The sequence below is a fragment of the Quercus robur genome, chromosome 10, assembly GCF_932294415.1.
Source record: "Quercus robur chromosome 10, dhQueRobu3.1, whole genome shotgun sequence".
NCBI lineage: Eukaryota > Viridiplantae > Streptophyta > Magnoliopsida > Fagales > Fagaceae > Quercus > Quercus robur.
In genome coordinates this window covers 7,300,117-7,315,286 of record NC_065543.1, presented here as the reverse complement: position 1 = coordinate 7,315,286, position 15,170 = coordinate 7,300,117, and the positions used below count along the sequence as shown (strand labels likewise).

Sequence of the window (15,170 nt, the reverse complement as noted above, 5' to 3'; positions counted from 1 at the left end):
TTATTGTGTTGGGCTCTTTGGGCCTGGATCCTTCTACCCTTTGGGCTCAGGAACCAAAACGCTGCCCTTACAATAACATTTAAATATAAATAAGCACATTATAGTTAAATTATAATAAAAAAAAAAAAAAAAAAAAAAGGAGGCCATGCATAGCCTCATCAACCCGAAAATAATGCTTCTTACAAATGTTTCCCATAAAGTTGTGGCCTTGTCCATCCTACAATCTGCATCCCTTTATTACTCTCTCCTATTAGAAAAGTCATGCAACTATGGTCCCAACTATGGCTCCAAATAGAATCAAAAACCATAATCCAAGAAGACTTATACAAGACAAGATTTGGTTCCAAATATGCTGGGTATTGGTTCCAGGATGAATTCATGACTGCTACTATCTGTTTAGTGATAAAAAAATGACTTTTTTTTTTTTTTAAAGTATAAGGAAAAAAACAAAAATTCATGCAAACTATAGGGACGTATCAAACAATATTTTAGCATATACTTTTATGTTTTAACATGGTAACAGAGTCACATTTCGATAATCGTCACTAGATTTCATGTTGCCACTATCAACCATCGCTCGGCTAAGTTGTTGACCACCTTTGATCGTCGTAGGCCGCTATTGTCCAAAAACATTCGGTCATTGTTTTTACCCAAACATGAAAATTTTCTACTTAATTTTTTTTTCTTTTGTAGATTTCAATTTGCAAGTCTATTTTCCTATTTGAAGATCCCAAGTCACACAGATAAACCCATCAATCATTCTTTTTTAGGTTTAATTTATGCAAAATTTGTCAACTCTCTCACGTGCTTCATTACAGTGTCATACTCTGCTAATATTCTCTAACGTGCCTACAAGAGGGCACACCAATGGCCAAATAGTGGATGCTATGATTAAAGGACAGTCACATTGGTGGCCTGTAATGAAGCACGATACGGAACTTTTTCCACACGATGTGACTGTCCTTTAATCATAGCATCCACTATTTGGCCATTGGTGCGCCCTCTTGTAGGCCTTGTAGCCATCGTCATCACTATTTGCTGTCATCTCCAGCATTTTGCACAAGTTATTCTACATTGTGACTAGCCTATTTTACAAATAATCTAGTCACTCATGGTCACATATTCACAAGCTTGGATTTCAATTTCAATGCATCTTCAGGTTTTATCTTGAGTTTGAGAGATGATGTTGGCCGTAACATACATATTACATTTAGCAAAAGTTCATATCCTTGATTTGTTAAAACCAAATAACATTATTTGTCATTGGGTTTACAATGGTGGTGATGGCAGTGTTTTTCTAGTTGTTGCAATGGTTGTGGGACTTTTTTTTTGGTTGAAGTTATTATAATGGGTTGTATTCTAAAAATAAAATCTAGAATGTTGAGTGTATTGTAAAATGATATGATATAATAAATAAAGTGACTTTTTAGATAGTAAAATAGTATATTTTTCACAATTTTGGATGTTAATGCTATAATGGTGTGTTTCAGAGAAAGTTTGATATAGACTTTAATTAATTAGTACTTGCCGACTAGGTTAATTACTGTACAGTGGTCAATGCCAACACATGCGGTAGTCCATTTGTACGAGATAATGTCCATAAATGATCTTTAAAGAAAACCAAAATTTTCAAGGAGCCAAAATTCATGGCCATAGAGAAGCTAACACCGAGTAGTGGAAATGAGCGTCCAATTGGGTGAGTTAGTATATCTTTCCAGGGGGAGCAGGAGAGCGTGGGTATAAAACTGTCGGGATAGCAGCTCTATATATTATGTAACTATTACTAGTCATTTCAAAAATTAAAAATAAAAAAAAATGGTGAAAATAAATTATAATACTCTTTATTTTCTTTATTTATATGCCCATTGGAACTATGGGCTATACAATGAGAGATAATTCTCTTCTTAGGAGTAGGGTGCAAGTGAAACTTGATCCCAATTTTACCAACAAGGCTAGTTGGCAGTAATTATTTCCATCAAATCTAAACAAGCATAGGTACTTAAAAGATAAAAGAACACAAATGGTGCTCCTAGGCTCCTAGCAAGTGAGATTATCGCCTGGAGCAACACCAAGTTGGTTACAATATTGAGTGTAGTACTGGACACGGGCTTGGACAGCACCGGAGTTTCCACCATTGCATTCAATGGCACCATTGATGGCTCGAATGGTTGCACCAAAACCTTGGCTTACAACTGGACGAACATTGGTCATCCAAAACCACAAGGCGGTCTTAAAAGAAACAGTCACGTCTGTAGCAACAGTTTCAGGAGAGTTTAATAAGTCGATTCCAATGCTAGTTCCAGCTGCCCCGTAATTGTAATTCCATGTTAGCTGAAGTGGTCCACGGCCAAAGTATTTTTTGTTAGGGTTGCATGGATACTGTGTGTTGCTCTCGTCACAGTAGTCTTGTGAGGCACCATTGATCTCCTCTATGTAGCAAAAATCTGCCCAAAGATAAACATTAATTTTGTATTACCTTTCAGTTTAACTTGTGTATTTAAACTATGAATTAAATAGCTCAAAAATCTCTTACTAGAATGCACAAATTTGTATGTTTATGATCATACAGGTCTGACTATAAGGAAAAGTTGCATAGTAAAAAACAAAGTAGAAGATATAGACGTGCCCTTTAATTCTTTTGTTATAACTTTATGAAAATTAGCTCTAAAATTAAAAGATATTAACCTTTACAAGTATAATATGAAAAATCAGAAATTATCAATAGCAATCTATATATGTGAAAATATATTCAATTGTGTGTTATGTATTATATATTATATTTTTTAATTAATTAATTATAAAATGTATTGAATGATGATTTGAACCATAATTATTCTTATAAAAGATTTTTTTTTTTTTTTAAATACCACTCATCTACAAGGATTTTGGTGTACACTATATATTATGCAATTCAAAAATAAACTAAATGCAAATTAATTATTATCTAACTTATAACAAAATTATAAAAACATAACCAACATAATATTATTGTAATTATTAGTATAGTTTAGATATAGTAATTAGTTACTTAATATGACATTAACTAAATTAGATATTATGGGTGTTGTGGCATGCATCTTATCGTATATGTCAGCATGCGTATGAGATGTGGTAAATTAATTAAAATATATGTTAGGATAGAGAATTATCTTACGTCCAGTCTCATGAGTAACATGAGCAAAGAAAGCTGCAATTTCACGCTTGGAATCATCTGCAGAACCAAGATTTCCAAATTGATTATATGAATTGAGAGCATCAAGAAAACCTGCTCTTGTGTAGAAATTCTTCCCTGCACAGCTTGCATCAGCCTGATTAATTATCCCATTAAAGAAATCTTGGGTCACAATATCAGCTACAGATTGACCCTTCACATATCCTGGCACAAATCCGGCTAGGATTCCGACTAGAACAAGGATGAGTAGATTCTTTTTCACACTAAGTGTAACCATCTTGGGAAGTTTTGTATGTGGATAAAGAATGAAAAAGATAATGTGTGATGAAAAACAAGATTGGGCATTTGATATTTATAGTGCAATATGTGGTGCAAAAACTCTATGGATGGAGTTCTTACTTTCAATTTGATAATGGTGATTTCAGGAAGGCTTATACGGTATGGGACTTGCTGTTCAAATTTGACTTTGTCAACAGGACAAGTACCGGTCATTGTTCTGTTCTTGAATAAGGTAATTATGCATTTTTCCTGTTCTTGTAGAGGCTGCTTATGACTGTTATACCAAAATTCTAATCATTATCGAAGTAATGCTATACTGATGTGGAAAATTTTGCAACCAAAATTTCCAAATTGCATTCTTCCAAGAGTACTGGTTACTGGTTTAGCAAAAGATTGGTAATTTACATGTTCATTTTTTAAACCAAATGCTAAACTACGGAAACAAAGTAAATAATTACATGTTTTGAACAGGCTATCCTACTCCTTAAGGTGTTGAAAATTTTTCAGTATAGTACATATCTAAGGTTTCCGTCTACTCTAGTCACTAGCCCGCCAAGTTAGTTGGCCTTGCTTGTACGTTAATTAATCAAGTTGCCTAAACATTCATGAACAATTAAGCAAGCCATATAAAAAATTAAATGAGAACTATGAGACTATTTCTTTTTCTAGAGGAATTTATCTTCTTTTTTGAAATATATTTCTTAATGAATGATTTGTTTAGCTCTAGCATCAAGGCTTAAGGCTTAAGTGTATGGCAAAATCACACCACACGTAGCTAGTGTACGCAGTTTTTTCTATAAATTAAACTAGATAAATCTTCCGCCATGATTTGCGCTTCCAAATTAAGGAAGTAATCCGATTTCGCAAGGTCAAGCATATCTGCTTTGACTCCCAATTAGTCCAACTTTCTAGCTTTGGAGTCTTGACAACTTGCCAAACCTAAACTCTTTTCATCTAGAAAGCTATTGAACTCCTTTCAGAAAACATCCCTATGTGCACAGACTTAATAAATGCCTATAACTACCATAATTATAAATTTCATGCTTAGAAAAATAATAATAAACAAGGGGGAAAAATCATATTAAGTTAAATTTTTATATGCATTGCACCATAAATTAATGTGAAACTATTTTAGAAACCACCATCCACTATGTTATTGAGTACTATATAAGTTAGTTTATATTCATATACATTATTTTATAAATTATTAAACAAGACTCACGTCAAGAACATTATTACTCAATTGATTGACATCTCTAATATTTCCAATGGAGATATTTAGGATTCAAAAATCCTCCTCTACCCTTTCTTGGAACAAACTAGTAAGGATAAGGGGAATAAATTGTTTTACATGATAAAAATAAAATGCAACATCATATACACATTTAAATTCCTCAAAATTAACAGCAACAAATGATTCCTCTCCTAATTTTATTAATTAATTGATTTAATTCGAATTTTGAAATAATTATAAAAGTTAATTATAAATAACCACATTATAGTCAAGATTAAAAAAGAAAGCCATGCATAGCCAATGAGCCCTAAGACTATCACTAGGAGAATTTTAGTTCATCAACCTCAAATAATGCCTCTTTCAAAGGTTTTCCATAAAGTCGTGGCCTTCTTCATCCAGTAATCTGCATCCCTCTATTACTCTCTCTCATACCGAAAAAGTCATGCAACCATACCAAAGAATTTCCACATTTCAATTCTCAAAAGTCACTATTCCTGCTTCTATACTATACTATGGCCCAGATGCTACGTACCTAGCTAGATACATGCATCCTTCTTAAACTAATACTTATAAGGCTATAACTAACATTTTAGTATATAGAAAAAGAGGGACTTTTTTTTTTTTTTTTTTTTCAGTTTATTTGTCGTGTAACGGAGCAGTAATTATGTTGTTAGTTTGTTACCCCTTATGGTATATATGGGTTAAAAAATTGTAAGGTAGTTTTGTCTTTTCGTTTCAATACAATTTTTAAGCCTAATTATGTGTTATAATTAGTATTTTACCCCCCAAAGATATGGATGGGCTAAAAATTTGTGATGTTTTTATATTTTTTTTCATTGCTTTTATGATCTGCTTGAAAAGATAGTTTTAGTGCTTATATATGTGTGTGTGTGAGAGTGAAGGGCAAAATGTAAATAGAAAAGTTGGCAGATTTTATCTTGCTACTTTTGCTCACACAATTAATATTAATTTTTAAGAGGTGGGATGTTCAATCAACCTTAAATACCTTTAACGAGAGGGATAATTTAAGTAGAATTGATTCCAAACAATAATACAGTATATTTAATTCAGAACAGTGATGGAATAGTTATATTGGTGTCCTCAGGTTTAGTCCGAGATAGGGGTTACTTCTCTGTCTAGAAAAAATCTCTCCTTAAATCCAGGGGCTTCTTGGCTTTACATAATCAGCCAAGATGTATTCGAACCCTACATTTGGAAGGTTAAGATTGGATTTTCCTAATACTTGTCCCATCAAGATCTTATTAGAAGGTTTTTATACTAAGATATGAGCTGTGTGGCTACTATTCATAAGTCATTTCCTCATTAATGCGGCTAGTTAAATGGTTGCAGTGCATTTAATATGGAGGGAATGGTTGCTTTATCCCTCCTCTTCCCATTCTTCTTTGTTCAGCACCAAGTAACTCCTTTCACCCTTGGTTTGCACCCAACTTCCTTTGGCTTTGGGTCTCAGCTTGCTGGGAGTAAGTTGGTGTCCTCAGAGTCCTCGTCCATTGTAGCCTTTCTGCCATTGCACAAGATTACTAGTATTATTCCACGGACATTTTGCTGATGTTTCTCGAAGTTCGCTTCCTCAATGCTGTCCTTAATCACTTTCTTTGTATCCTCGATGCTGTCTTTAATTAAAAACTAACTTCTCACAATATATATATATATATATATATTGTGAGAAGTTAGTTTTTAATTAAAACAAGTCAATGTTATTTACTATGGACATATATTCGGTTTACTTGAATATTCTTGGACAATGTTTTTTACCTAAAAATAATAATAATAAAATAAAAATAAAAATAAAAACTAGTTATTCTGAAATATATATACTATATTTTTTAAAATTTAAACCTAGTTTATCAAAATTCATACAAAATAAATTGCGCTGAATAATGAAAAAACCTCTCTATCAACGCCTAAAGTTCTACTTCTAAGGAACTTGTACATTTTGGATACATGCATGTATACATTAGATATGAGCACGCGTAGTAACCCCCGTAACTCACGCGGCGGCAAGATCTTGTATTTAGTTCCTATATATTGACATTGAAAATTACTTGTCAATGACGTAAGTCATAAAATACAAATAAATAAAGAATCAAAAACCCTAATCGAAGAATACTTTAGTACATTACAAGAGATGGTGTCAAATACGCTAGGTATCGGTTCCACAATGAAGTTATGACTACTATTATCTGTTTAGTGATAAAATCCAAAAATTTTACGGTATAAAGACGAAAGCAAAATTCATGCAAACTATAAGGATAGATCAAACATTACTTTAGTATTTACTTTTGTAATCCTTACATTTTAACATGGTATTAGAATTACTTTTCTATGGTCTTCACTAGCTTTCAAGTTGCCACTACCAACTATCACTCGGTTAAATTGTTGACCACCTTTGACCATTGCCGGAAGCAATTGTCCAAAACCTTTCGGTCACTGTTTTTATCCTAACATGAAACTTTTCCACTTTTTTTTTTTTTTTTTTGTGTGTAGATTCCGATATTCAGGTCTATTTTCCAATTTGAAGAACCCAAGTCACACAACTTAACCCATCAATCATTCTTTTTGGGTTTAATTTATGCAAAATTTATCAACTCACTCATGTGCTTCATCACAATGCCATCCTCTACTAATATTCCTCAGGCCGCTAGTTTAACCATCCTCTGATCATAGCATCCACTATTTGGTCATTGGTGCACCCTTTTGTAGGCCCTTGTAGCCATCTTCTAGCATTCAATCGTCATCACTATTTGCTGCCATCTCTAGCATTTTGCACAAATTATTCTACATTGTGGCTAGCTTATTTTACAATTAATCCAGTCACTCATGGTCATCTTCAAGGCATCTTCATGAGAATAGATTTCAATCTCAAGGCATCATTAGGTTCTATCTTGAGTTTGAGAGGGGATGTTGGTAGGTTATACATATCACATTTAGCATAAGTTGATATCCTTGATTTGTTAAAGCCAAAGAACATTATTTGTCCTTGAGTTTACTCCAACCAAGGAATTCTCCTAATTTAATGTTCCTATATATATCCTACTTAGAGTTCGCGGTAAAACAACAATTTTGAATAAGAATGATTTTGTCGCTAAGGATTTTATATTATGGACGTAGGTCATCAACCCAAATCACATATCTCCTCTTACACCTGCCCTCTCGTTGTCTCTCTACATCTTTTATTTTTACATGTAGGATTAAGAAATGGTTCGTACATGGAAATGTGATCTCATGGATTACAAGTGAAAAAAAAAATAATAAAATAAAATAAAATTTGTAAGGAGTTCCTAATTGAAATCCGTTAATAATAGTTAAAATTGTCAAGCATCATTTGTGTTAGAACTTCATTCCTTCTTCCATGTGTTTGTGTGTTTGTTTCTCTCTCCAAGCATTAATTGTGCAATTATTTAATAGTGGCCATGAAGGCATTTAGGGTATGATCTTTCTTCCTCTAATACTGCTTCTACTAGTACTACTGTTTTTGTTCCTCCTGCTAGTAATGTTAAAATTGAGAACAATGAGATTAAAACTGAATTAGCTAGTGAGAACATAGACAAGGGTAAATCTATCTTAGGAGCACCCCGTAAGCTTGAGAAGAAAGATGTTAAAAACCTTAGGGCTAAGAAGGCTAACTCTCAAAAGCCTAAACAAAAGAAGCTGCATCTCTGTCATCATTGTGAAGTTGCCAGTCATACTCGACCAAATTGCTACAAGTGGCTTGCCACTCAATAGAGCAATAGCATGATAGCATCTGGGAACTAGAATCAGCTTCAATCCTCCCCTTGGAGATCTTCTCAAAGCCCTCATGTTCCTTTCAAACTTGAACGGTTTTTCTCCCTCATCGCTGATTCAAAAGTTTAATCAAAGGAAAGGTTCTTCCAGGGTGTGGAAGGAAAAAGGCTCCAAGTAATTCTGTCACTTTTCTCTCTCTCTTTTTGTTTTTGTGTATGCATTACTTATGTGTTTTGCTTTCAAGTTTTGAGTCAATCCAGTTTTTATGCTTTGGTTGTTTAACATGTTTTTGTTTGGTTATTTTTCAGTTTTGCTTTGTTTTGTTTTTCATATAAAAATAAAATAAAATTTTGAAAAATCAGAAAAATACAAAAACAGTGTGTGTTTTGTGTACATTGGTACTTGTGTACCTTGGATGGCCATTGAAACAAAGTCTTCTAAACTTTGTATCATTTGTAGCTTAGATGAGCATCTCTATGCACAACTAAGCAAGTGAGGTTTGTAGCTCGTGTTTGTGATGAGTAAGATTAAGTTATCTCTTATACGTAACACTCGTATCACTCTTTTTGACGAGAAGGACAAGAAAATCCTAAGAGAAAGGCATAAATAATCATCTCACTACTGTTCTCCGCCAATCATAATATGACACTTGTATACTTCGGCATAGCAAAAGTGCAGTGTCAATGACATTTGTGTGCTTAGGCATAGCAAACTTGAAATGTCAAATATTATTGGGTATTTCTTTTCTCTCTCTAATATGCCCATGCATGATATGCTTAAAAGAAAAATGTGCAAAGAAAAATCAAAAGCAAAAAGAACAAAAATGCTTTTAAAAAAAAATGATTGCAAGCGTGTATTCTAGGAGATGTGAGAGTTATAGGATGTACCTTGAAGGTGATAGTCCCCATCAAGCAGTTATGATTGTGTGTGAGTTAAAGTGATTTTCTCATATCCCAAATCGTCATAAAATGTATACACTTAAGGGTGTCCATCAGAATCCAGAAATCGACCCACCTGCCCAAATCGCCTGGGCTGATGCCAGTGACGGTCGAAGATGGGTTTCCGCCACCAAAAACCGATTTAGGCGGTTCGGATGGCGGCGGGTTTTCTTCCTCAAAACCCGATATACCCAATCCGTCCTACGAAAGTGAAGAAAGAACGCCGGTTTTACCCAGATCCGTTCAAATTCGTCGATATTCTGATAAGAAGTTTGGTAGTTTTTGGTTAGATTCGTGAAGATCTTGGTTTTCTTGCTTAGATTCAGCGGGGAGATGAAGATTTTGCTCGATTTTTACTTAGATCCGGCTAGATGTGGTGCTTTTGCTTCGATTTTGCTCAGATCTAGGATTGATTTTTGCTTCGATTCTTGCTTAATGTGGTGCTTTTGCTCAAATCTAGGCTTGATATAGTGCTTTTTGCTTCAATTTTTGCTTATATCTTGTGATTTTCTTTGAAATCTGGGCTTATGTGGTGGTTTTGAGCTTCAATCCGAGGAAGATTTCGTGGTTTACCTCAGTATCGAGGCCGACCAACCCGACCGTCATTCACCGGAGACCGATCCGACTCGACCCGAGGTTGTCGACGGTTGGCGGCGGGTCGTTCGATCGACAACCCGATGTAAACAGGTTGATTGCAGGTTGGGCATAAACCTGACCCAGACCGACCCGTGGACACCCCTATATACACTTATGCAATCTTGCGATATTTTTTCACACACAATATGCAATATTCTTTTCTATTCTTGATACATGTACAAGTACAATGTGATTTGGCCATCTCAAGGTTTTACATGTGTTAACGTATGCTCACTAAACTGTCTTGACTTGTTTTTGAAATATAAAATTGGTTAGACTTGTTTAGTGTGTGTGTGTGTGTGTGTTTCTTTTTGAAGACCCATGTGCTTAAAATTGTTATTAAGAGATGATTTTGAGAGCTAAATATGTTGATTGGATCATTGGTTGAGTTGCATGTTGGAGTGCATTCATGTCTGTGTTTTTCACATCTCGAAAAACTGGTTTTAAATGCTGGCTCGACACCTCCTCGATACCTTACTGTCTGTCGAGCTTCTTCAGCCTTTTTTTTTTTAATCGCAATCCCGACAGATGCTCAATACCTAGTGGATCGATCGAGAATGGCTCTGCATCCTCGATAGCTTCTCGACACCTGGTGGATCGATCGAGCTTCTGTTCTTAGTTCTGTTGGGTTGTTCCTCAACACCTCCTCAATACCTCAGCTGTCGACGACCATTTTCTCTACACCACCCTCGATAGATATCTCAATACCTCTCGATACCTGCATCTATCAAGATTTACTGCTGGCACTATTTAAGCTCCCAGTGCGATCTGGAACTCATTTCACTTGATCGCTCTCTCGATACTTCTCTCTTTTCTCTCCCAAACATTCTCATCTCACTCCAATCTTTGTTCGTCAAGGATTCTTCAAGCTTTTTCAAGAATTTCTTCTCTTGGTAAGCTTCTAATCCTTTTGCATTCATGCATTTCATGTTTTGAAATCTAAGTTTTGGGTTTTTTGAAATATTTTGGGGTTTTTCAAAATTGGTGAGTTATTATTGAAATTTTGGGATGGGTTTTCACTTAAATTAGTTTAAAATCTCATACATTGAATCACATTAGTATTATAATGGTATTGTCATGCATTTAGATATGTGCTATCTGTTTGTGTGCTGATAGATTTGGATTGGGCTGAGCCCATGATGCAATTTATTTTGCATGTCACATGTTCATGCATTTCTCATGCATACATACTATTTTTCAATATACTTGTTATATTTGAAATTGCTTGGGATTTTTCTGATTATCTTTCTTTTCTCTCCCTCTCTTTTTTGTTTACGTTAGTCGTGTCTATGGCACCTAAGCGTAAATCCACTCCAAACTAGAACCCTCTTCGTTCCGGAGCTTCTTCATCATCTGATCCTACACTATCTCATAATCGGTTCCATGATGATGATGCCTTGAAGGCATTTTCGGAAGGCATTTTCGGAGAACTTTTCTAGACGAGGCATTCATTCGGAATGCCAAGTCGTTTTGTTGGACTTTACCAACACTGACTTTCCCTTTGTCATTCACAGTAGGGGATGGGAGTCACTTTGTGATGTCCCAGTCACCTGTCCTCTCATGCTTATTCAGGAGTTTTAGTCCAATATGCACGGGATTGATTTTTCTGTACCTCTTTTCTTCACTCACGTCTGAGGTACGCACATTCCTATCACACCATAACTTGTTGCGAATATGCTTCGGGTCCCTAGGATAGAATTTCCTAACTATCCTAGTTGTGAGCATCTGAGGACTGTGTCCAGGGATGAGCTCATGTCTGCTTTCTGTTAGCACCCTTCTGTTTGGGGTGAGCGTCTATTTACACCATGTCGACCTTTTGCTAAAGGTCCTAGATTCATGAACATGGTGATGACTTTTGCTTTGCATCCACTCTCTCACTATAACTCCATTATAAAGCCTCGTGCTCGATTTTTGTTATCTCTTCTTGAGCATCTTATTATAGATTTCTCTTTCTCATTTCATTCTGTCTATTATAGATGTTCATCTAGATTCGGCATCTTATGATAAGTTCATCTTTCCTTCCACTATCACAAGGATCTTACGCCACTTTTCTGTTCCTTTTCCCTCTTCTGACCATTTCACCATCATGTGTACCATAAATTACGCTACCGTTAAACGAAGTGAGGCCCAACTTCGATCACTGCAGTCGGATTCAGCAGCTCCTTCCTCCCGTTTAGCTTCATCCCGTTCTACTCCATTCACATCCGCTCCTCCCTCTTCTTCAAGCTTTGTGACTGTAGAAGACATCATGACGTAGCTGTAGCACATGGATGCTCACCTAGATACACTCTCTACGGAGTTGTATCAGGTGAACGTTCGTGTCAGTCATATTGCACAACGACAAGCGTCCATGGGTGGTTTTGCTCCTGAGGCTACTCCTTCACCACCTTCTCCCATGGCTTTTGATTCTGAGGATAAGGATGATGATGATAATGGTGATGATGATGAAGCTTCGGATTATGCTGATGGAGATGCTAGCTCTACCGATGAAATGTCTACTTGATACTCTTACCCTTTGTCACTCATGACAAAAAATGAGAGTAATTTTGATATGAGAGTAGTCATTCTTAGGGGGAGAGTTAGTATAGAACCACTTTGTTAAGGGGAGTGTTGATATGTTTTGAGGGATGTAGTGTTGATAGTATGTATATTTTCTTTTCTTTTCTTTTAGATACATTATTCTTGTACATGAGGTCTTGTGACCATTTATAGACATCCTTTGTACTTATCTCCTTATTTATGTTGATGTATGTCTTTCTTTCACCTACCCCTTCATGTGTTGTTTCGTTTCTCCCTTAAGACACATGTATCTTATATTTGTATGCAATCTATTATTTCTGTTTCACACAAAGATGCTTTGATGAGTTTTGTTTAAAGTGTTTCAGAAATACAGGTTGTCAAAGTCTACTTACCATAAACTCTCTTCTTGCAAAGTTTTTTAAGAGTTTGTGTTAGGATAGATTTTATTGTATTCAACAAGTGAATATGAGTTGAGTGATTTATGACTTCTCTCATATGTTCATTTGTTTGTTGTGGTTTTGTCACGAATTGCCAAAGGGAGAGATTGTTAGAACATATGTGTTTCACATGTTAAGAACATATGTCATGATTTTATGTAATTGGCTTATCCTTTGACAAAACGCATTTTACTTGTATTTGGGTAGATTTAGGATGTGTTTAAATACTTCAAGAAACTATATTTCAAGATCAAGTGTCGAAACCTTCAAGTCTATCCGAGAAAAAAAGTTGATAGTGCAAATTCATTAAAGCTCGATAGTTGGCTCAACAGCTGCATCTATCCAGCTTAAGAAAGCTGTTCAAAGACTGGTGTGTTCGACACCTCCTATCTGTCGAGGTTTAAGATTTTCAGAATTCAAATCTGATTTTCTTGGGATCTGTGACTATGTCTTTGGGATTTCTTTTCTTCTAACTCTAGACATATAAAAAGATTGTTTTAAGGGCCGTCAAACAGTTCACAAGTTGCACAAGCATTGAGCAAACTCTGTTTAAACAAATTGTGACTGGAGACAAAGTTCTTGCCCTAGTTCATCTCTTTCTCTTGAAAAAGTTATTGTGTATGTGCACCATAGGATTTTATGACCAAGCATCTTCTTGATCTTCATCGTGTGGATGAACTGATGAACTTTGCAGCCAACAATCTTCTTAGTTGGTGATTGAAGTCGCGTACTAGGATCTGCGCAATTGGTTAGTCACGTACTTAGGAGTCATGTATCAAAAAGAGGAACTGTCACTACAGAACAAGTCCAATTGGGTATGGGGTAAGGATTCAACTGTAAGTTGATAAGGTACTTAGGATTCCTTTACTTGTAACAGCTTGTTGTGATAATAATGGAGTTTCGAGAGTGATGACCTGAAAATCACCCAGTGGGGTTTTTGTCATTAGGTTTTTCCCATTCGTAAACAAATCACCGTGTTATTTATTTTCCACTGCATAATTATTTTATTGGTGATTTGTTTGTGCTACCATGTTTTTGCATGATAAATTGATTAATTAATAACTTGGCTAATTAATTAATTAATTTCTATCACAAGGGGTCATTCAGTTTGTGGCCTATCACTAATAACAACCAATCATAACAACAATTTGTTAAAAAAAATTGTAGATCTAGTATTTTCCACCTTTTAAAGTCTGTAAAAAAATTTAAAGATCTAAAACAAAAATTACTAATAGGATTTTGAGACTAATCAACCAATTTTAACAAAAACAAACAACTTAACCCTTTAAAAAACTTTAAACAAAATAATTTTGTCCTCATCAACAAAGGACATGCTCTACACACACACACACATAATAATAATAATAATAATAATAATAATAATAAGTACTAAAAAAAAAAAAAAAACCATTGCCGGCTAAGCAGTAGAACTGAAAGCCAAAGTCACTGCATGCAACTAACAGTAAAATCAGCCTCCTTAACTTCAATGCCAAGTCCTAGCTTGGTCCTTGCACATTTCCACCACAATATACAATTTAGAATATTTTTATTAATTATCCATATATGACGTAGTAGACAAATTGATAGAACTTATTTAATAAAACCCTTTATGTAATAGCACCATAGCGATGTAAAGGCGTCTTAGAGATATTTTGGTAATGACTTTACTTAATTAGTACTTGGCGACTAGGTTAAATTATCCAACTCTATATGTATGTATATATAAATGTAATAGAGAGAAAGAGAGTTGAGAGTGGTGACATTCTTTAATTTTCTGTAAGGACTGAAAGAGAGCTTCTGGTTCTTTTTCTAGATATACTGCAAAAGAGTCATTATATGAATAATGATGATCAGTTAACCAAATTAGTCTTAGACTTAAGCCCGGCTCAACAACTTTGGGGGCCTTAGGCGAAAATTTTAAGTGAGGCATTTTTTATATTTAAATATTAATCAAATAGTATATATTGAATTATTTTTATTTAAAATCTATTTTTCATGCTTTTTGAGATGCAAAATTACTAATTAAATTTTTGCATTTAAGTTCTTCTAACATTTCTTCTTCAATTGATAATATAACTAATCTACTTCATCTTTCTTGTGACATAGTAGACCTTAAATAAGATTTTATTACTTTTAATTTCAAAAATCTTCTTTCTGCAAATGCAATTGTAACAGGTATTGTTAATAATATTCTATAAGTAATATAT

General features: G+C 34.7%; 1 protein-coding gene and 1 pseudogene across 1 annotated transcript in view; both read right to left on the bottom strand.

Moving 5' to 3' along the window:
* Positions 1-15,170, bottom strand: part of LOC126703630 (endochitinase EP3-like) — a 37,210-nt pseudogene that overhangs the window by 15,727 nt on the left and 6,313 nt on the right.
* LOC126703632 (endochitinase EP3-like) overlaps positions 1,826-15,170 on the bottom strand; it is a 54,827-nt gene continuing 41,482 nt past the window's right edge. Inside the window, exons 2-3 of the mRNA XM_050402657.1 lie at positions 3,155-3,265; positions 1,826-2,444 (exon numbers count right to left, since the gene is read on the bottom strand). Coding sequence (XP_050258614.1) covers positions 2,038-2,444; positions 3,155-3,265 — 518 coding nt within the window. The 3' untranslated portion in view covers positions 1,826-2,037. The remainder of the gene's footprint in view (positions 2,445-3,154; positions 3,266-15,170) is intronic.